The sequence below is a fragment of the Rhamphochromis longiceps genome, linkage group LG5, assembly GCF_057381845.1.
Source record: "Rhamphochromis longiceps isolate RC_006_pf linkage group LG5, R_longiceps_female_GT1.1, whole genome shotgun sequence".
Classification (NCBI taxonomy): domain Eukaryota; kingdom Metazoa; phylum Chordata; class Actinopteri; order Cichliformes; family Cichlidae; genus Rhamphochromis; species Rhamphochromis longiceps.
In genome coordinates, this window is record NC_140561.1 from 7702865 (window position 1) to 7725322 (window position 22458).

Here is a 22458-nt window from a genome sequence, read left to right on the forward strand (position 1 = left end):
ACGCATGCTACAAACTTTACCCGAGTCATTTAGACCAGCGGTCCCCAACCCCCCGGGCCTCGGACCGGTACATATATATTATATATAATATAATATATAATATAATATATGTTGTGATATTTTGATACCATGGTAGCATTTACAGGATATTGTTTTATAGTGATATTATACAGGAAAACTGTTACTCAATAAGGCCCATTTACTAGTTGTTTTTCTCTTTCTCTCTGACCCATGTATTGATGTGTAAGACTCACAGGCTGGTACCCCAAGGTCGAAAATACCACAGAGACGAGACCACTTCCTTACTCCCATCCTCCCTTCCTTATCTTTTATAAAAGAGCTTGTTAAAAAGCCAGGTGGTTCGTTTCAGAATTCACTAATGAAAGAACTCTGTATTCTATGTCTAGGAGTGTATTTTGCTGGGATGATCATAAATTGTAGCTGAACTGATAAACTACACAAAGGATACTTCTTTGCTCACAAGGCAGGAAGACGTTTCCTTATTTGGTCTGTACCGGTTTGAACTGAGAATCTGCTGACACACGAACCTTTTTCCTCTATATAAGCTGTTGTATGATAAATAAACCTTTGAGTCGATTTGGGAAGGCAACCTGAAGCAGTCTGTGTTTCCTTGTTCTCCCAAGCTGCTCCCGACGTCGTAACTAACCCAGCTGAGCGGCATACCTGAGTGTTACTTTGAATAATTAGGAATCTTATAAGGAAAGGACAAAACTCTGCTTATCGGTGCTCACGCCTTGGAGGGAAACCGGGACGGAGATTTTCTCTTCAATATATAATATATAATATATATATATATATATATATAACAACACCCAGCACGCCCCTGCGGGCGGTTTATCCTTCAAGCTCGGGTCCTCTACCAGAGGCCTGGGAGCTTGAGGGTCCTGCGTAGTATCTTAGCTGTTCCCAGGACTGCGCTCTTCTGGACAGAGATCTCCGATGTTATTCCCGGGATCTGCTGGAGCCACTCGCCTAGCTTGGGAGTCACCGCACCTAGTGCTCCGATTACCACGGGGACCACCGTTACCTTCACCCTCCACATCCTCTCGAGCTCTTCTCTGAGCCCTTGGTATTTCTCCAGCTTCTCGTGTTCCTTCTTCCTGATATTGCTGTCATTCGGAACCGCTACATCGATCACTACGGCCGTCTTCTTCTGTTTGTCTACCACCACTATGTCCGGTTGGTTAGCCACCACCATTTTGTCCGTCTGTATCTGGAAGTCCCACAGGATCTTAGCTCGGTCATTCTCCACCACCCTTGGGGGCATCTCCCATTTTGACCTCGGGACTTCCAGGTTATACTCGGCACAGATGTTCCTGTACACTATGCCGGCCACTTGGTTATGGCGTTCCATGTATGCCTTGCCTGCTAGCATCTTGCACCCTGCTGTTATGTGCTGGATTGTCTCTGGGGCATCTTTACACAGCCTGCACCTGGGGTCTTGCCTGGTGTGATAGACCCCAGCCTCTATGGATCTTGTGCTCAGACCTTGTTCTTGTGCTGCCATGATTAGTGCCTCTGTGCTGTCTTTCAGTCCAGCTTTGTCCAGCCACTGGTAGGATTTCTGGATATCAGCCACCTCCTCTATCTGCCGGTGGTACATACCGTGCAGGGGCCTGTCCTTCCATGATGGTTCCTCGTCTCCCTCCTCTTTCTTGGGTTTCTGCTGCCTGAGGTATTCACTGAGCACTCGGTCAGTTGGGGCCATCTTCCCAATGTATTCTTGGATGTTCCTTGTCTCATCCTGGACTGTGGTGCTGACACTCACCAGTCCCCGGCCCCCTTCCTTCCGCTTAGCGTACAGCCTCAGGGTGCTGGACTTGGGGTGAAACCCTCCATGCATGGTAAGGAGCTTTCTTGTCTTTATGTCAGTGGCTTCTATCTCCTCCTTTGGCCAGCCTATTACCCCAGCAGGGTACCTGATCACAGGCAGGGCGTACGTGTTGATGGCCCGGATCTTGTTCTTACCATTCAGCTGACTCCTCAGGACTTGCCTGACCCTCTGCAGGTACTTGGTGGTTGCAGCTTTTCTAGCGGCCTCTTCATGGTTCCCATTCACCTGTGGGATCCCCAGGTACTTGTAACTGTCCTCTATGTCTGCAATGTTGCCTTCTGGTAGTTCAATCCCCTCAGTTCTGACTACCTTCCCTCTCTTTGTTACCATCCGACTACACTTCTCCAGTCCGAACGACATTCCAATGTCATTGCTGTATAGCCTGGTAGTGTGGATCAGTGAATCGATGTCTCGTTCACTCTTGGCATACAGCTTGATGTCATCCATGTACAGGAGGTGGCTGACAACTGCTCCGTTCCGTAGTCGGTATCCGTAGCCAGTCTTGTTAATGATCTCACTGAGGGGGTTCAGGCCTATGCAGAACAGCAGTGGGGACAGAGCATCTCCTTGGTAGATCCCGCACTTGATGGTGACTTGTGCTATGGGCTTGGAGTTGGCCTCTAGTGTTGTACGCCACATCCCCATTGAGTTCCTGATGAAGGCTCTTTTGGTCCCATTGATCTTGTACAATTCTAGGCATTCCAGTATCCAGCTGTGGGGCATTGAGTCATAGGCCTTCTTGTAATCAATCCAGGCAGTGCACAGGTTGGTCAGTCTGGTCTTGCAATCTCGGCTGACTGTTCTGTCTACCAGTAGCTGGTGTTTTGCGCCTCTGGTATTCTTGCCAATTCCTTTCTGTGTCCTGCTCATGTATTGACCCATGCATGTGCCTGTTCATCTTAGCCGATATGATGCCTGACAGGAGCTTCCATGTAGTACTGAGGCAGGTTATTGGTCGGTAATTGGAGGGGACCGGTCCCTTCTTGGGGTCCTTGGGGATCAGGACTGTCCGACCTTCGGTTATATATACATACATATATATATATATATATATATATATATATATATATATATATATATATATATATATATATACACATACATATATACACATACATATATATATATATATATATATATATATATATATATATATATATATATGTATGCAAAACACCAGCTACTGGTAGACAGAACAGTCAGCCGAGACTGCAAGACCAGACTGACCAACCTGTGCACTGCCTGGATTGATTACAAGAAGGCCTATGACTCAATGCCCCACAGCTGGATACTGGAATGCCTAGAATTGTACAAGATCAATGGGACCCTAAGAGCCTTCATCAGGAACTCAATGGGGATGTGGCGTACAACACTAGAGGCCAACTCCAAGCCCATAGCACAAGTCACCATCAAGTGCGGGATCTACCAAGGAGATGCTCTGTCCCCACTGCTGTTCTGCATAGGCCTGAACCCCCTCAGTGAGATCATTAACAAGACTGGCTACGGATACCGACTACGGAACGGAGCAGTTGTCAGCCACCTCCTGTACATGGATGACATCAAGCTGTATGCCAAGAGTGAACGAGACATCGATTCACTGATCCACACTACCAGGCTATACAGCAATGACATTGGAATGTCGTTCGGACTGGAGAAGTGTAGTCGGATGGTAACAAAGAGAGGGAAGGTAGTCAGAACTGAGGGGATTGAACTACCAGAAGGCAACATTGCAGACATAGAGGACAGTTACAAGTACCTGGGGATCCCGCAGGCAAATGGGAACCATGAAGAGGCCGCTAGAAAGGCTGCAACCACCAAGTACCTGCAGAGGGTCAGGCAAGTCCTGAGGAGTCAGCTGAATGGTAAGAACAAGATCCGGGCCATCAACACGTACGCCCTGCCCGTGATCAGGTACCCTGCTGGGGTAATAGGCTGGCCAAAGGAGGAGATAGAAGCCACTGACATAAAGACAAGAAAGCTCCTTACCATGCATGGAGGGTTTCACCCCAAGTCCAGCACCCTGAGGCTGTACGCTAAGCGGAAGGAAGGGGGCCGGGGACTGGTGAGTGTCAGCACCACAGTCCAGGATGAGACAACGAACATCCAAGAATACATTGGGAAGATGGCCCCAACTGACCGAGTGCTCAGTGAATACCTCAGGCAGCAGAAACCCAAGAAAGAGGAGGGAGACGAGGAACCATCATGGAAGGACAGGCCCCTGCACGGTATGTACCACCGGCAGATAGAGGAGGTGGCTGATATCCAGAAATCCTACCAGTGGCTGGACAAAGCTGGACTGAAAGACAGCACAGAGGCACTAATCATGGCAGCACAAGAACAAGCTCTGAGTACAAGATCCATAGAGGCTGGGGTCTATCACACCAGGCAAGACCCCAGGTGCAGGCTGTGTAAAGATGCCCCAGAGACAATCCAGCACATAACAGCAGGGTGCAAGATGCTAGCAGGCAAGGCATACATGGAACGCCATAACCAAGTGGCCGGCATAGTGTACAGGAACATCTGTGCCGAGTATAACCTGGAAGTCCCGAGGTCAAAGTGGGAGATGCCCCCAAGGGTGGTGGAGAATGACCGAGCTAAGATCCTGTGGGACTTCCAGATACAGACGGACAAAATGGTGGTGGCTAACCAACCGGACATAGTGGTGGTAGACAAACAGAAGAAGACGGCCGTAGTGATCGATGTAGCGGTTCCGAATGACAGCAATATCAGGAAGAAGGAACACGAGAAGCTGGAGAAATACCAAGGGCTCAGAGAAGAGCTCGAGAGGATGTGGAGGGTGAAGGTAATGGTGGTCCCCGTGGTAATCGGAGCACTAGGTGCGGTGACTCCCAAGCTAGGCGAGTGGCTCCAGCAGATCCCGGGAATAACATCGGAGATCTCTGTCCAGAAGAGCGCAGTCCTGGGAACAGCTAAGATACTGCGCAGGACCCTCAAGCTCCCAGGCCTCTGGTAGAGGACCCGAGCTTGAAGGATAAACCGCCCGCAGGGGCGTGCTGGGTGTTTTATATATATATATATATATATATAAATAAATGTTTAAAAAAAGTCACACCAGACACAATTAACACAAGCAATTTTAATATCTTTTGAAAAAACAACAACAAAAAAGCACAAAACTGTGAAAACATAGAGAAATGTACACCTTTAAATTACACAAGCTCTTATAAACAAAATAAAGTCTCTTTCTATATTTACATCAGCAGGGGTTAACGACAGGTGACTCCTCATCACGTCTCACTAAAATAGGATAAACATTTTAAACATGTCATTGATATCCATCTCTGTACACAAAAGCCAGCATCCTTACAACGAGCCCCAACCCCAAGGAGGTCTGCCACTTTGATTTGTCAACTTTGCAGTCAGCCAATGAAGGATTGAGCCAGTCGCACAAACTTTATGTTCAGTCAACAAGGTCACTGAATGATGAGAACAAAGGCACCAAAATTATCCTTGGGTCTAAAAGTTAAATTATCCTTGGGTCTTGCTACTTCCTGGCATGTTTCCAGGAAGTAGCAAGTCTATTTCGAGCTTTAGTTTATTCAGTGGATCAAAGAATAGAGCTGCTACATTTATAACGCATTCTATTCTACTCATCTGTTAAAAAATCTTTACTAACCTTTACTACTGCTACTTAAAAAGTTAAGGGTTTAAGGCAGCGGTCCCCAACCCCCGGGCCTCGGACCGGTACCGGTCCGTGAGTCGTTTGGTACCGGGCCGCGAGAGTTGAGGCTCAGGTGTGAAATGTATAGTTTTCAGGGTTTTTAATCGGTTTACAGCGTTATTTTGTTATCGTTTTTATCGTTAGCTCAGTTTTCCTGGGTCTTTTCACGTGTGTTATGAATAAATCTTCTTTTTTTCGGTAATGGTACTAGTTTTATTTTGTTGTATTTATCCGCGACACCTTAAAGGCCGGTCCGTGAAAATATTGTCGGGCATAAACCGGTCCGTGGCGCAAAAAAGGTTGGAGACCGCTGGTTTAAGGTATTAAAAAAAAAAAAAGACAGATTTGTCTTCAGTCTGTTGATTTAGGAATAGAGGGAGTATGCAAAGCTGCTACTGTTAGCATTTCTCCAAAAGCAAGTCAGTCCACATGCTTTCACATTAAAAGACCCAAATTACTAGCATTACAAAGGAAATAAGTTTGGGGTATGGCCACACTGATTGACATGAAGCCACTTAATTCAAAGTTTTGACACAAAGCATGTGATGACATGATACGCGTAACGGGAAATGATAAAAGCTTGCCTTTATGCGTTTGTGTAGGCAAGGTTTTACTGGAGAATAGGCTAATTTACAACGGGGTGAGTATGACATTTACTTTTTTATTCCCCCATTCACACACTCCCTCACTAAACCATGTTTGTTTCTTTTATCCTTTTAACTTAAGTATATAACAAATGGTATACCATAGATGTGATCTATGGTACAGCCTGACATGTGGAAGTCTGTCCTTCCATTTTGGTGAGTGTTCCTAGTATTTTTTTGTCTTCTGCACGAATTGGCATTGTTTTTTGTTTTTTGTTTTTTTTTTTTTGGGGGGGGGGGGGTGCCTAAAAAAACCTAATTGGCAGTGTTAAGCAGTCAGTTACACCTGTCCATATTTGTAACTTGCTAGCCAAGCTTGCCAGCATTAGCTAATTACTAATTTAAAAGAAATAACATGGCATCAGTCACAAGTGCAAAACAAATGGGTAAAGTCCCAGTCCATCTTTTACATGCAGACTAACTGCAAAAAACCTAGTTTTGCTTTTTCAGCATGTTAAACTTGCTAAAGAATACACACTAGTAAGTGCTTACGAGGAGTAAATGTTACTAAGGACGCAGGGATGATTATGGTGTCTGGAGTTCTCATTGCTAAATCTACCTTCCTTTTGCTTTGGGTAATATTATATATAAATTTTTATAGATAAACATTTGTTCCCATCATAAGGAAATGGGGGTTTTGTACCAATAAACAACAGCTCTCTCTCCAATCTGAGGCACAGGCTGTGTCCAAAACCACTCCCTAATTACTCTATACTGCACTCTCAGTTTACATCACACACACACACACACATATGTGTATGAGTGTGTGTTAAATGGCATTGCACTACTCAACAATGCAAAATGAAGGTCAGTTGTCCAAAAACCTGCTGCTGACTGCTGTGTATAACAGATCTAAGGCAGGAGAGAAGCAGTGATTAGGGACACAGCCTCACAGTTTTGGGGATGATCTGCCTCTCTGTTACAGGAACAGGAACGTAAAAGATGATGAAAGGAATACTTTAGCCTTTTTAGATGAAATTGACAAACATTTTTAAAGATTAAAAAAAAGCATAGTGATAATAATGATAATAATAATAATAATGCTGCGAGAGGCTGCATCTCAGAAGAAAAACACAGCAGACATTTGGATACACAGATACGAGGTGTTCAACACGACATCCAGTAAACATGCAAAGAAGCAAACAGAGGTATAAAAAAATAGGATAGGCTGAAGTTAACCCACCATGCTGTGGAGAGGGCACTGATGGACACACGATGACAGCAGCATGGCTCAAACTAACAGTGAGATGTGGGAGGATGATGGTGAGGTTGCAGTGTTGATTAATTGTACGTTACTTTTGGGCAACAAGGCCTGTCCGACCAGAAAAAGACTTTTGAAAAAAGCACGTCCTGAACTACCCTGAATGAAGTCCTGCTTTATCAGCTCAAAGCTAGCTTTGCTTTTGGCTGGTGCTATATAAATCTATACACAGAAAAGATTGTCGTATATATATTTATATATGGCATGTCACTATTCTGGGATGCCCTTCCACTCCATACATAGAAAGCCAGAGATGGGAGGGCCCTGTGCACAACAGAGCGGCAGACATGACAATGGATTAGTTCAGATTCAGTATATAAGGAGAATCCTGTGGAAAGGTGAGTTGCAAAGTGACTTGTAGATCGGCAACAACTGCCAATTGGATGTGTAGAAAGGCTGATAGCTCAGATCGAACATGGATCATGCAAATTTGGGGAGAAGGATTGTTGAGATAAACCTTTAATGCTAACTCTCCAACTGGTGCAAATGCAGAATAAGAGTGTGCCAAACACAATCTGTGCTTTTTGTCGTTAGCTAGACTAAGTCAGAGAGAGAGAGTTAGCACTCTCAACGCTCACTGCACAGACTCAGGGAAGGTAGCAGCAGCGTCTGCTGGCCAGATGACTGAATCTCTCCCCCTGACATGTTAATACTGCTGCTGCCCTACCTGCTGTTTCAGCCCCCTGCAGGCTGTTTACCCTTTACTTTTAGTGCCTCACATTTGTGTGCAGTGATGAGCTTAAAGACTGAACATTTCTAACATAAAGCCTGAGTTACAAACGCACACACATTTAAGTGGCAGTGTGCATATAGGATATATTTTTTTCCGTCTTGAACCATCCTATGGCCCGAGGCAACTGTTACTGAATATGACCATTATTTTTTTAATCTCGTTAAGCACACAGTACTAAAACTGCTGAAATGCACCTTTAATCACCAAATTATTTTATCCCTCCAGTTTGATTTGTGGTGTAACTTAAATAGGATGTGTGGCAACAGTAGTAATAACCACTCTTCTCCAGCAGGTGGCAAAGCTGACATACTGAACCCCAGAGTGGCTGATCCTCAGCTGTCTGACAGGAGGAAACAGGTACTCTGCTGAACTTTTAATCAATCTGCTTTAATTCCAGTCCCTGTGGGGGCATTTTGTTTGCCATAAGTCAACATGGGGAGAAAACAAGAAGCAGAAGGGATTAAATGTTAAACCTTCATAAATATAACTCCAAAGTTTTGACACAAAGCATGTGATGACATGATACGTGTAACAGGAAATGATAAAAGCTTGCCTTTATGCGTTTGTGTAGGCGAGGTTTTACTGGAGAATAGGCTAATTTACAACGGGGTGAGTATGACATTTACTTTTTTATTCCCCCATTCACACACTCCCTCACCATTTCTTTAGTTCATCCTCCATTCCTCCTCTCTGACTGTCATTCATCAAAGAGCAACCCGCCCACCTCAGCTACCCTCCCCTCTCATCCTATCCCTCATCTTTAATTTTCCTTTTCCTGGCTCCTCTACCAGTTGCCTTTCTTTAGTCCGTTAGGAGCACCAGTTCCCCCTCACTCCTCTCTCCCCCATCACTTTCCTCTCCTTCGCTGTATGGCGGTCGCTCCCTCTTGCGTTCCCGCTCTCTCTCCCTAGGCAGAGAGGTGGGTGTGGTCTGTCCCTCAGCTCTGCGAGGGATGGGCGGGACTTGCGGCAGGTAATGCTCCAGTAGCGCGGGGTGAAAAGGCATGGTAGCGACAGAGACCGAGCTGCTACCCCCCGGGTACTGGCCATCACTGTGGGGGTAATGGATCTGCTGTGGCTCCGTTTGACTGCAAAGACAGGAAGTGACACGTATATTCAGATATTCTGAGGCATTTATTGTCAATGAAAAAGTTAATCAAGGGCTTTAAAATGCTGATATCCGGTTGTTCAGTCTGACGTCACTAGCCGTGTCTGGACCTAAACTCCGCTGCAGGTCCATATATCAAACGATCACTATGGCATTACTGAGAGTTGAAAAACTGTCTAAAGTCTTTCATCTTTAATAAAATGATCAGCGTTCTCCTCTACCAGGTGTAACAATTGAGTTTAACATCCAGGCATCCATGAAAACGGAATTTATGACATTTAACAGAGTTAGAAGTTAGCAGGGAGTTAGCTCGCTAGCTTCTATCTAAATACAATATAGCATGTCCTGACTGCGGGGTTTTGGAAACAAATTAAAACGTACAGCTCTGTTATCACTTTCAGCATAAATGAAGACAGAAAACTAAACAGCAGTGACGTTTGTAGGGTTACTGAAGTTGGGCTAGCTGGTATATAATGATGTGCTACGTGACCGCTAGCGACACAGCTATGTTAGCATAATATAAACAAGCTAACTTTTTTTCCACTCGATAAAAGTTAACGTGAGTGTTCTCGGTGATCAGGAACAAATGTAATCGCATGGCAGGATGCTGTAAAAGGACCAAACTTCAGCCAGGAGAACAACTGAGATAATCCATCCACAATACGAGGTTAGTCATTCATATACTGCTGCATGGGCTGGGCTGTAGTTACATCCTAAGGTTTTAAAAACTGAGCTTAAATAAATGATTAGTGGTAATAAAAGCCAAGGGAGGTCAACAGGGATCACTGACTGTTTTAGGAGCTTTTTGAGATCAAATAGAAGAAAATACATAACATTAAACATGTTAACAACACAAAAGCCATATTAAACGCAGACTACTTTAGACCCGGAAGTAGGATTCGTCGCGTCATCACTGAACAACCGGATTGACACAGTATCCCTTAGGAAACGGTGGTTACTGGTGTTAGTGGCAGGTCTCTAGTCCTGTGTGAATGGGGCTTGGCAATCAGTTAGATAGTGATTGGCAGCAACCATTCACCAACCAGCTAAACATCAAAAAGTAGAGTGTTTAATTTATTAGCTAAAGCTAGATATTTGTGCTAATCCCCCTCCAAACCAAATATGTTTAGTGTTGTTTAGCTAAGAGTTAGCTTAGCTTTGGTTTTTTAGGTAGTGCTAAGCAGGCAGTATATATAAACACAGATTACAATATCATGAGAGCTGTAACACCAGAGTGTAAAATGCATATATTTTAAAACTGGACGTTACATTTTCACGTCTGTGTTGTTTGTATGCGTGTGTGTATGTTTTGCTGCCATGGCAGCCGATCTGTTTCAACATCACAAGCGCTGATTGGGTGAAGCGTCTGTAGTCACGCTTCATGGCAGTAAGTTGTTTTTTGTAATCTATGTTTTAATAAACCACCTTTAATGGTTTAAAAAATTTTGACAAATATCAGATCGTTGTTTTGGATCATCTCCGAGCGGGCAAGGCTCCCGGAGCGCTCCCGTTCGGCCATGCCGAATACTTGTCAACAGATCCTAAACCAGCAACCGAGTCTAAGGGTAAGTGCTCGAACAAGTCTGATCCGCAGCAACTCCACCTCTCCGTTTACAGGAGTTAAGGGTTCTGTTGCTGGTATCTTGGTGCGTGACACCACAGAGCACCTTTAAAGGTCCTGTTGGAGCCCAGGCCTCAACAGGTTAGAGCTGTTTTAACGCTAAAATGGTAAAACCCAATGGCACATTAGGCCGGTATTGTTCTCCTTCATAAGTATACGAGCCAGTCAGTCTACCAGTGTCTTCAATATGAAAGAAACAGGATTGAAGCTTTAGGCCAGTGTGACACCCTGATATTGATGTTTTGTTTCTATAAAGAGCCTAATAGAGGCTACATGTGCTAAAGCAAAGACAAACAAGAGTGAAACAGAAAAGCACTCCAAAACAACCACTGTTAACATTTCCAGCCTCCAACTCCTCCAGCTTAACTAGAAGGAGTTAGAGGGACCAATAGAGAGGGATTCTATTCATTGTCGAGGACACAGTGAACAGCCCAGCTGCAGTTGCAGTACTCCACTTTTGTTTGTGTCTTCAAGAATAAAGGAGGATAAAAAGGGGGGGGGGGTTTGAGAGCTGCAAGCATTGTCTCCAGTGTGTGGAGGTGCAGCACAAACTCTTGTCAGGGGATTGAATTGTCAGTGTTTTTCTGCCAGGGACAAATTCTTTCGCAAGTTGTTTCTCAAAGCTGCTCAGACTCTACCTGTGCCCGTAGGTCCCTCTCTGTTCCTGCCGGCGGCTCTTCATCATGGCCTTGTACTCGCCCACCCGCAGCCGCCGTCCCTCCACTATGCAGGTCCGTTTGGGTCGGGGTTTGTATTTGTAATCGGGGTAGCGCTCCAGATGCTGCCTGCTCAGCCTCGCCTGCTCTTCGTAGTAAGGCTGCTTCTCCTGGTTAGACATGGCTTTCCACCGCGAGCCTACAGACAAAGACGCATCAACACAAAGGAGTGAGTTCATGTTCTCCAGCAGCAGAAGCTGTCATGGCTCGCCATGTTTCATTTCTTGTGGGGTTTTTGAAGCATTTGTCCCGTGTTTTATGTGCTACTCTGCCTGCATCTACATGTTGTCTTACTTTGGTAATTATCTTTCCTTGCACACCTTTTGTTATTTTACTTCCTTTTTGTCTCCCCTCCTTTGTAATCATCAGCCCTGCCCTCATTGTCCCACCTGTTCCCAATTAGATCCCTGTTTATTTATCCCGTCTCACCTTCAGTCTTTTTGTCACTCTTTCAGTTTTTCCATCTGTTTACTCTCCTGGATTCCCGTTTCTCGATTAACCCAACCTTGGAGTTTTCTTCCCCCTCATTGTTCTCTGCTGTAAGTTTAAGTAAGCTGCTGAAAGCTTGCCCTTTTGTTTGGTATCCGGTTTGCATTGTCCTTCATTCGGATCCTCCTTTTGTTAATCCATTAACAGAATGGTTATGCAAGAGAGGAAGCTTAAAATGCTTGTCGGGCCCACGTGGTTTCATTTTTGTTCTCATTCATTCAGATTTCGACAAAAAGTTTCAAGCAGATTTTATTCATTTTTTATGCACCTTTAAACTCCCATCAACATTCACTTATCTTAGATGATAGCTCTTTTCCTATTTGAGTCTTCCCAAGGACGCTGCTACAGTGTTAACATCAAAATATAACCAAAAAGAGGCTGCAGTAGCCCTCCTTCTGGATATTAGAAAAAATATCTCTTAATTATGAGGTTTGGTTATCGGGGTTTTACAGTCCTACCTAAATACAGCAATTTTCTTTTTTGGTTCGTCACAGTGGGGGACATTAGTGCCACTATTTTTAAGTCTTTCTTAAGAAGAGAAAGTAAAATTGGCGAAAGATTCAGGCCGTTAATTCTGGTACCTCTGCAGTCTAATTCATCACTGGTGATGAGCCCAACACTAACATCAGACTACCAGAATGTGTCATTTTTGCCTTTATTACTTTATTCTCCCAATTATTGGCAATAAAGTGAAAAAGAAATTTACTCTAACTGACACGTTCACATTTTTGGGCCATCACCCAAAATAAAGGGTTAGTCTATGCTGATGACCTAGACTCAGACGTCATACACGTGTTCCTTTACATTTTGGAAAGTTTATTTATCACTGCATTTACTGGTAACTCTCAAAGGATTACCTCAAGACTGAAGAAAACCTAAAAAGCTGCTGATTCCCCAGCAAGTTCCAAAGAATCTCATCTTTCCTTTCTAACCATTCTTTCACTTCATTTCTAAAAATATGCGTTTGTGTTCAGACTTGACTTAGTCATGCCCCTAATTTTTAACACTGAAAGTTCCTGTTAAAATACTCTGAGTCTCTCTTTACAGAGAACATAAATCAAATTGTAATGAATGGAGACTGCACTGATGCTGCCCTCAAAAAGATCCACACATCTAAATCTCATGATATGCAAAGCCCCGTTTCTTCGTGTTTTCTTTCCCGTTTCGTTTTTTAACTAACTATCTCGATCACGCTCTCTCACATTCACTGATATAAAGCGCCTTGAGACGACTTTTGTTGTGATTTGGCGCTATATAAATAAAATTGAATTGAATCTGACTGGTTAAAGCTAACTCATAGTATATGGTGATAGGCAGAATTACCTATTAGTTTCTGTGCCACAAACTACCTGATGCTTCCATAAAGGTTATTCAAAAGCAAACACTTTGAAATAATTCAAGGTCAAAAAGCAGCATGTTTAGGGTTGTGGTCAAAACTGTGTTTTTTGCATTGAAAGATAAGTATTAGGCAAGTAATCAGTACTATGTATTTAAGCAAATTAGTGGTTTTTATGTGTGTCTGTGTGAAAGATAGACACACAAACTCTCTACAATACAAAGGAATGTAAATGTTTGTTTGAGGGAAAGGGATTCATCCCTGTGTGTGTGTGTGTGTGTGTGTGTGTGTGTGTGTGTGTGTGTGTGTGTGTGTGTGTGTGTGTGTGTGTGTGTGTGTGTGTGAAGAAGCAGGTGGGTCTTTACTGCCTCACATGTGCCAGGCAGGGTCTCAGAATAGAGACATAAACCCACCCCTAACCAGTGCTGCTCTCACCCAGGATCTTGCTGATGGAGGAGTTGTGCATGTCAGGGTAAGTTTGCAGGATCCTCCTGCGCTCGTCCTTGGCCCACACCATAAAGGCATTCATGGGTCTCTTTATGTGGCCTGAGGAGGGAGGCGGCCGTGCCTCAGCGTAGCCGCCTGGGACCGAAACGTTCAGGGTACCTACAGTAAACAAGGGTACAGGCTGGCTTGTAAATATGTTACAAATATATAAAGGAATAGCTATTTGTTTCTTGCTGTAAGTGGTGCATGTCTGAATATTAACCTTTTTTTCTTGCAACACTAAAACTGGTGAAAGTTTCTCTTCACCCACAAACATCCAATTTCATATGATTCACATTCTCCATCCTGACGTTTAAACCAAAGACAGGAGTTACTAAGCTTTACAAAGATAAGGTTATTACTTTGATGAAGCTAAATCTGAAGGTCTTGGATATTGTATTTTCATCTTTAAATGTCTGTGCCATATTCTGATGGCACATTAATAAAGCATGTTTGGAAGAAAACATTTCTGCTAATCGTGCTATTTCCCAGAAACAAACAACATTAAACAGGCTCTCCTGATTTAGCCAAGTGGTTGCTTTACCGAGATCAACATCTGAGTGACAGTAATGCCTTTGATTAGTATTTTTCCAATATGGAAGTAAGCTAATATTAGCTTGCATACATGAGCTTGCCTGGTTGCTTCTAGGCAATGCAGATGAGCATTTAGCTAGCTAGATTTTGACAGTGGCGCTTAGGGGAGCGATAAAACAGGTAATTTAATGGGCAGTATTGCAGACTATTAGCTTGGACAAAAGGGAGCCAGAATTCAAGTTAAAGTCACACTAGGTAATTAGCACCTTTTAGTGCTAAAATTAAAGTTAGCACTTGCTGTGTCGATTAGCTCTATAGTGTAATGATATAGGCATATGCCTAACATGTGGAAGGTTCCTGAAGGAGACATTAATCTTTTAGAGTTTGCATCAGAGGTTACATTGGTGCAAAAAATCTGCCAAATCTAATATCTCTTGTGGTGACTCCTTGCAAATAAGCACAAAGTGCCTTGAGGTGTTTTGGTGCTATGTAAAAAACCTGAATTGACTTCAAAGAAACTTCTTCAGTGTTCACTTTGTGGCTTCTCTAGCGTTCTCATGCCTGCTAGCAATCTGTTAAATGGTAAATGGACTGGTTCATCTAGGGTTTGAGAGTAACGAAATTTCTATTCTCTGTATGTCCTGTACATGTGGCAGAATTGACAAATAAAGTTGACTTGACTTGACTTCTTCTATAACACCTTTCTACTCTACTTAAGCACTCAAACCACTTTACGCAACATACCTCATTCACACATTCATACACATTTATACAAGCACTTTTTTAACTTAAACACTTTCTATGTAGCATTCACACACTTTCACACTCTGATGAACGCATCAAAAAGCAACTTAGGGTCCAGTGTCTTGCAGACTGGAGCAAAACTCCAACTTTCTGATTAGCAAATGACCTATTTTACCGTCCGAGCTAAAGCCACCCAATCTAATCTAGGTCAATCTAAACAGGTTATACTGCATGCTACTTCCATGGAGAAAAAAATGCTAATTTTAATAAAATTATATGACTCAATCAAATAAAATAAAATATTTGACTATAATGACAAAGATAAATGGATGGGTACCATAATGATATAATAAGCTATCAGGGCAGCGTAACAAATGTTGGTCTCATTACAACAACAACTTGGCAAAACACAGATAGGCATTAAACAGACTTTTTCAGGGATGCCTACCCTCAGAATCACTGCTGAGGTGGTCCTCAGTGGACGGCAGGCCATGTCTGTTCTCACCTCTCTCACTCTGAGACATCCTCTCATTGCGAGGAGAAACCTTAAAATCCTGCAGACATTAAAAGAACAAAAAGAAAAAACAAAGACATATGAACTCAGAAATGGTCTAAAGTCAGACAAATATTCACACACCAGCACAAAGAGACGATTTAAATTTGCACTGCAGTAAAAAAAAAAAAAAAAAAAAGGTGACCTAATGTCGAAGAGGAGTGTTCATGGCACACGTGTTACACTGGAGTGCTATTTAAGGTAAAGACATGGCACGCTCACCATATCAGCCGCTGCTTAAATGCAGAGCTGTAAATGCAAAGACAGGAAATGACAACACTATGGAGGAGGAAGAATGGTATTTATTGTTGGAGGGAGGAAAGGTAAAGAAGACAAGGCAGGGACGGGAATGTGGCAACTCTGAATTTGCAAAACTACCACACCATCAGCGTATTATCTGTCGACCATTCCCCGCGCTGTAAAACGCTATTCATCCACATGCAGCGGTGTGAAGCGCAATACCAAAATAGGTCAGTCAACAGTATTGGTGTTAACACAGCCGCCAAGGCGAGATGGAGCAGGATAATGGAGGAGAGGAGGAGGAGGAGAAGGAGGAGAGCCACAGATTACAGTATTACTGTGGACAAAGAGACAGGGCAGGTGGCTCAGTCAATGCCACACTGAGGCCTTTGTGGTATTGTAAGGCTGCAACAGCTGTTGCTTAGGACGGAGCAGAGACCAAAGCTTTAGCCACCTTAAAGAACAAAAACGTAAGAACCCAATAGAAGACCATTTTCACAAGAAGCAAAACAAAATAAACAGCAGGTTCTCGAACAAAATATGCAATTTTGAGATAGTCTAGTAGCACTTACAAACAGCAGTTTACAGTTTACTCAGCTGACTTAAGCTGTAATAATGTGCTTCTGCATGTGGGTGCGGATCTATTGGATACTCAGGAGGAGCGCAGCACCATGTAACCCTAAACCAACCTCTAAATGTCGACCAGAGAAAGAGCAATACACCGTTTACATCAGGAGTCCATATATTTATTTTAATACAGCTAACGTAAACTGAGTGGTGTGATTAAGCACACAAACACAGTCAGTTCTGTACAACATTATGTGAAGCTGTGCTGGTTTAATTTCATAGATTTTAAATAAAAGATGGACGTCGGGTTGTGGAACTGGATAAATATATCAGCTACTTGTAACAAACAAAGAGAGGGACACACAGGTCTAAAGACCGATTGGCAACCTCCTGGCAACTTCCAGCAACCAGTGGTTATGAGGTGATCGCCAGCCTGCCTCGACTCAGGCGTTAGGCAGGTGGTCTGCGTTCTTAAAAAACTTCTGAATGCGAATGTTGCTGAAAGGTTAGCGTGTATATATATGTATTTTTAATCCACACTTATAAGCCAGTCAGAAGCGTTGGGAAAAATTATCCTACAGAATTTGTGATTTCAGTCCCTAGTTTTATTTATTAGATGTTTATTTTGTAAATTACAAGTTCATTAATTATTTATTATTGACAGAAGTTGGTGGAGACATGCAGAACTAAAAGATAGCTAATATTTAGATTTCTATGACTATGACTATGGTTCTGTGGCAACACTGGAAAAAAACAACACACTATGACAAAGGAATATGTGGAAGGATATCACCAAAGCAACATTAATCTGCGACATGTTTTTACTGCCCCCGTGTGGCCAGAACGGGGGCAGGTCTATGATCTAGACCAGCGGTTCCCAACCTTTTTTGCGCCACGGACCGGTTTATGTCCTACAATATTTTCACGCCTTTAAGGTATTGCGGATAAATACAACAAAATAAAACCAGTACCAGTACCAAAAAAAAGATTTATTCATAACACACGGGGAAAAACCCAGGGAGTTAACGATATAAACTTTTTTTTTTTTTAAAAAACGATAAAAACCCTGAAAACCATAAATTTCACACCCGAGCCTCAACTCTCGCGGCCCGGTACCAAACGACTCACGGACCGGTCCGTGGCCCGTGGGTTGGAGACCGCTGATCTAGACTTCACAAAGGCAACCCATCCATAGGAAAACACTGGGATGGAAGCACTTTTGTAGCTAGCTAGCAGAGACAAATTTAAAAAATAATATTGAGTTGACTGCCCAGTACAAATTCATGTGGTCTCGGACAGACGAAAAAATGAAAACAAATTGCAAAATATACTTGGGTGGCCTTCAGGATACCTGGGTGGGCCCTAAGTAAAGTCTATGTGTGGGAAACACTGTAAAGTGATGTGAAGAATTCTCAGGTAAGAGACTGAGATAATGCTACGACACAAAACACGTATTAAGTTTCTTTGTGTGTGTTTTGTGCATTTGTAGGCTATATGCCACAGTGTTACTAGAGATAGCCTACAGTGAAACCTAACCTAAAAATGGCACAGTATGTACAATGGCAATTTCCAGAACGAAGTCCGTGTCTTAAAGTGGCTCGAACACACCGCTCTAACTGGAGTTTAAACATTAGCTCACCAGCTTTCCACCAACTTCTCTCTCCCGGTCCCTCTCCCGCCCCGCACTGCCGTGGCTCCTCAGGAGCTGCTGGGCATCGTGGATAGCCTGGGTGACCACGTCGCCGTCTCCCAGGAAACCTGCAGACAAAAACAAAGCACGAAGAGGAGAGCACAAAATGAGGACCAAGATAATTATGATGATTAAGGAAAAGAAAATGAGACAGAGGAAGGTAAAGTGTCAGTTCTCATCAGAAGACCTCCTCTAGAAACACATCACGGATCTTATGAACAGTCACCTACAGATGATGATTAGTTTCATATCCTGCTGCTGGAAATGACAGTTGAAGAATGCAATCATCCTCTTGTGGAAAAAGACGACTGCACAAAGTTTTAATTCATTTCAGCCACTTGCTCAGTATTTACTGTATTTTATACAAAATAGAGAATAACTGTTTATGAGTATCTGAGCGTCCTTTATTAATGCTTAGTTTGTCGCACTAAAGTCAAAAAAGTTATGTTCGTTGTGCTCAGTCTCCTTAAATCAACAGTGAATAGATCTACAGGAAATATGATGTGCTGCAGGTTAACGTCAAATGCTTTAATGCTTTACCATGCAAAGCAGTGTGACTGTGTGCAACTCACTGAGCGCAGATCGTGGTGGACTGTGGGAGATCTCTCTCTGGAGATCTCTGGGTCTGTATGCCCCCTGCAGCGCCAGTGATCCCAGCTCCAGGCTCTGTGGACTGGGTGTCTTCCCCAGCTCCAGACCCTTGGGCTTGGAGGTCAGGTTCAAGGGCTGACTTGCTTCCTAAACACACAGCAAGAGCAGATGAGCAGGGGTGGGGCTACTTCGACATATTCAGGTGAAACCGCAAAGGCCAAGGGTGTGCGTGTATTCCAGCTATGCACGGCACATTTGGCATGTCGGAGCAGATCTGTCACACCTTTGTAGTATTTTTTTTAGTCTTTTGTCTTCAAGTTATCCTCCTCCTCTCTTCCCTTTTGTTTATTTAAGCTATGTTGATCTATCCCTGCTTGAGAACCTGCCGTGCAAACACGAGTCGCACTACATTTACACACACACACAAGCACACACGCACGTCGAGAAAACACACACCTATGGCCACACACATTAAACCTTCAACAGAGGGTGTGGTGTATTCCTAAAGCTTTTCAGCCTCCCAAATACCAGAAAAGGATATTATTTGTTCGCTCCAGAAGACTTCACTTTCTTTAAGCTTCCTAAAACCACACACATGCAGAAGGTACGCACACCATACAGCAAGCAAACACAGCCATAATTCCCTGACTTCTCAGTAATGTGCTCATATAAAGAAGTGAGTTGGACAAGGTATGCACAATAAAGTGATACTGTACCTGTCGGAGGGAACCACTGCTTCTCTTCACGGGGGTGGGGTGAGTGTTTGACAGTAGCTGCATGGAGTAGTCCATAGCTGTGAAAGGTTAAAATTAAAAATAAATAAATGACCATTCTTAATGCATCGATTTAAGGGTTAAGAACGAACAGCAGTTTTAGACAGAACCAAGTTTAAAAGTAAAACTATTAGCATTACTATTATCATTAGCCTGTTAAAAAAATTGTTTAGTTACCATCCTAACGGACCAAGCAACATGCTAGCATTTTATGGGTAAAATTAGCTTCACTGTAAAGCCTGTTGCAGACACTGACAGCTGGAGCCACAACAGCCAAGCAGCCTTCCATGGCTGGGACTCATGCTCAGCTGGTGTAGTGCACTGTAAAGGCTTAGTGGTAAAATCCACGCAGTCATCAAAACATATGCACGGACCCTCGCCCTTGATGACCAAATTTATGTCACGTGGACCCATCAGACCCAAGCGGACCACAGCAGACGTGGAGAGTATACTCAGAGCTTAAGAAAAAAGGACATTAGCCTAATTTTGTTAAGCTCAGACACATGATCAATAGCATACTTGTAAAAACTAAAATGTTATGTGGCCTTTTTATGTAGCGCAGGTGTTTATTTCAGCTCTTCACCTCCATTAACTTGCACTCACTGAGGACTATCTAGGATGAAATGCAAAGACTCTAATCTGGCCCAGTGGACGGCTTTTGAAAGTGTGAAGGAAGACATAGACTCTGGGCTTTTAACGGTATTTTCATAAGTTTTACAGCTTTTCCTATTGAAAAAAACCCACCCCATCCCAACACTGCCATACACCCCACACCAAAGTAATTAAAGTGGTTTCTTTGTCTTTGTTGGACATCCCTGTCCTACAGCCTTACATTCATTTTAGCATTTAAATGTTCACTTCCAGCATCATTAGCCATGAATCCACCATAATACGAAGGCAGTTTGTTTATACAGAATATCGAGTGCAGAGGATAAGGCAATATCACCTCTCCAATGGCAAATCTCAAACTATTGCCAAGATAAATTTGTGATATAGCATTTATTCAGCTAAGGTTGAATAATAACGTGAGTAAGTGATACAGTCATTCTGAGACAGTAGATGTTTTGTTACAGTTTCAGAATTAACATAATTTGCGCATGGCCAAGTGGGAGTTGCAGGGAATCTCCCCAAAATACAATGTCCAGTTGATACGTGAGGTTACATGCAAATGTCCAAACAAATAAAAGATCTGAGCAAAATGAAAGCAAAGGGCTCAAAGTTTCACTCCATGCATATTGTTTTTAAAAACGCTCTGGTTACTGCTGACCTCTTCTACACAGCCCAGCACTCCGACACATTTTACATTCATGTGTCAAAACATTCAGAGCCGCTCACGCACACGTGCGCTTCTCGATATAATGGCTATCCTTAAATTCCACCTACACTGTTTTAAAGACTGGCCTTGTGTCTTTAAGTTTGAAAAGATCCATAAGCACAGCTTTTAAGGCTGGTGAAAGCAAGCTTCTACAAAGCTGTGGCGTTCGAAGCCGTGGCCTCAATAGCCTGCTAACTGTACAAGCATACGTGTTTGAAAGGTACATTCAAGCACTGTTGCACTGGAGTCTCACGGATGCCTTTCTAGTTCCTATAAAATAGCCCCTGAGTTGAAGTACATAAACACTCAGGGATGGCAACTTATGGAGCTGTACTGATGGAGATATCTTTTCAGCACAAAGTTTCTGGCCTTCAAAGCTTGCAGTCATTGGTAAGTAGAGTGTTCATTCTTCCCACACAACAGGGTGCATAAGAAAAGGCTTTGAATGAATTGACAAAACACAGTGTTCACTAAATCAAGGGAATCCTTGGAGGATTATTAGCAGGTCACAGCAGTATTTGAAGAAGAATGTAGTATACAGCATGACCTTATTGAGCCCTCCAGAAATACTTTGATTTGCTGGGAGTTTCTCTGACTAAAATGGACCATCAGTGTCAGTGTTGTGTTTATTACTCAGTAAAAGTAACGTATTACACATGATTCATTACTTTTTTTAACCCAAGGAATAAAGTAATGCATTACTCTGTGGAGGCAGAATGCCCTTCACACAGGTCAGCCCAGAGGTTGTTAAAGGACACTTCTCTGAAAGTTACTTTATACGGTTGCAAACATGTTTAAAAATGAGTGATGGATTAAAGATTACATAATGTTAGAAAGAATATTACCTTGTTGTTGCCGTCATAACTTTCCAGTGTTTCAAAAGCCTGCCTGCCATTGCTAGAAATGTCTGCAGTGTTTGCCTGATATTCCTTAAAATTACGGATACAGAGCGGTGTTCCTAGATCCCACAGCCTGAGTCAACAACTCTGCCCCAACAAAGCAGCTCCGAGCTTTCTTTTAATGCTGCACTGCTGTCAGCCTGCATATGAAAAAATAAATAATAATAAAACTGAAACCTTTCCACTTGATTACTCACTCGGCTTGCAGGGGATCGGTTGCAGTGGCAAGGTCATCTGGGGGTCAGAGTTGACCTGGAGGGGTTGGGTGGTGGGGTGGAAAGCTGGAATCATCACGTAGGGCATGTTCACCTGCTGGGACAGAGCAGGACACGTGCACGTTACAGACAAGCCCCATCCGTCTCACACATTCATTTATTAATCTCCCACTCTGCTCCTTGAAGTGATTCAGGAAGATGTGCGAAAGGTCGTGAGAGGAGCTGACCTGGATCTGCTGCTGAAGCAGGTTGATCTTGTGCTGCTGCTGGATGAGCTGCTGCTGCTGCTTGGCGATCTGAGACACAGAAAAACGAGACACACAAGTGAGCGCTAGCCTGTATAAATTCTAACGATCAGCCATGACGCACGCATGCGGCGGTTCATTTATTCCCAGAAAAAAGCTGGC

General features: G+C 43.2%; 1 protein-coding gene across 4 annotated transcripts in view; it reads right to left on the reverse strand.

Annotated features, from left to right (window-relative positions):
* Positions 1 to 6235: 6235 nt before the first annotated feature.
* Positions 6236 to 22458, reverse strand: part of sox13 (SRY-box transcription factor 13) — a 53199-nt gene continuing 36976 nt past the window's right edge. For 3 of the 4 annotated variants that reach the window (XM_085405600.1, XM_085405599.1, XM_085405597.1), the window contains 9 exons: positions 22279 to 22347; positions 22034 to 22148; positions 19566 to 19642; positions 18831 to 18996; positions 18208 to 18326; positions 15657 to 15762; positions 13880 to 14050; positions 11542 to 11758; positions 6236 to 9262 (listed from right to left, as the gene is read on the reverse strand). In XM_085405600.1, the coding sequence (XP_085261726.1) occupies positions 8977 to 9262; positions 11542 to 11758; positions 13880 to 14050; positions 15657 to 15762; positions 18208 to 18326; positions 18831 to 18996; positions 19566 to 19642; positions 22034 to 22148; positions 22279 to 22347 (1326 nt within the window). In that variant the 3' untranslated portion in view covers positions 6236 to 8976. The remainder of the gene's footprint in view (positions 9263 to 11541; positions 11759 to 13879; positions 14051 to 15656; positions 15763 to 18207; positions 18327 to 18830; positions 18997 to 19565; positions 19643 to 22033; positions 22149 to 22278; positions 22348 to 22458) is intronic. The other variant, XM_085405598.1, reaches the window with a different exon arrangement.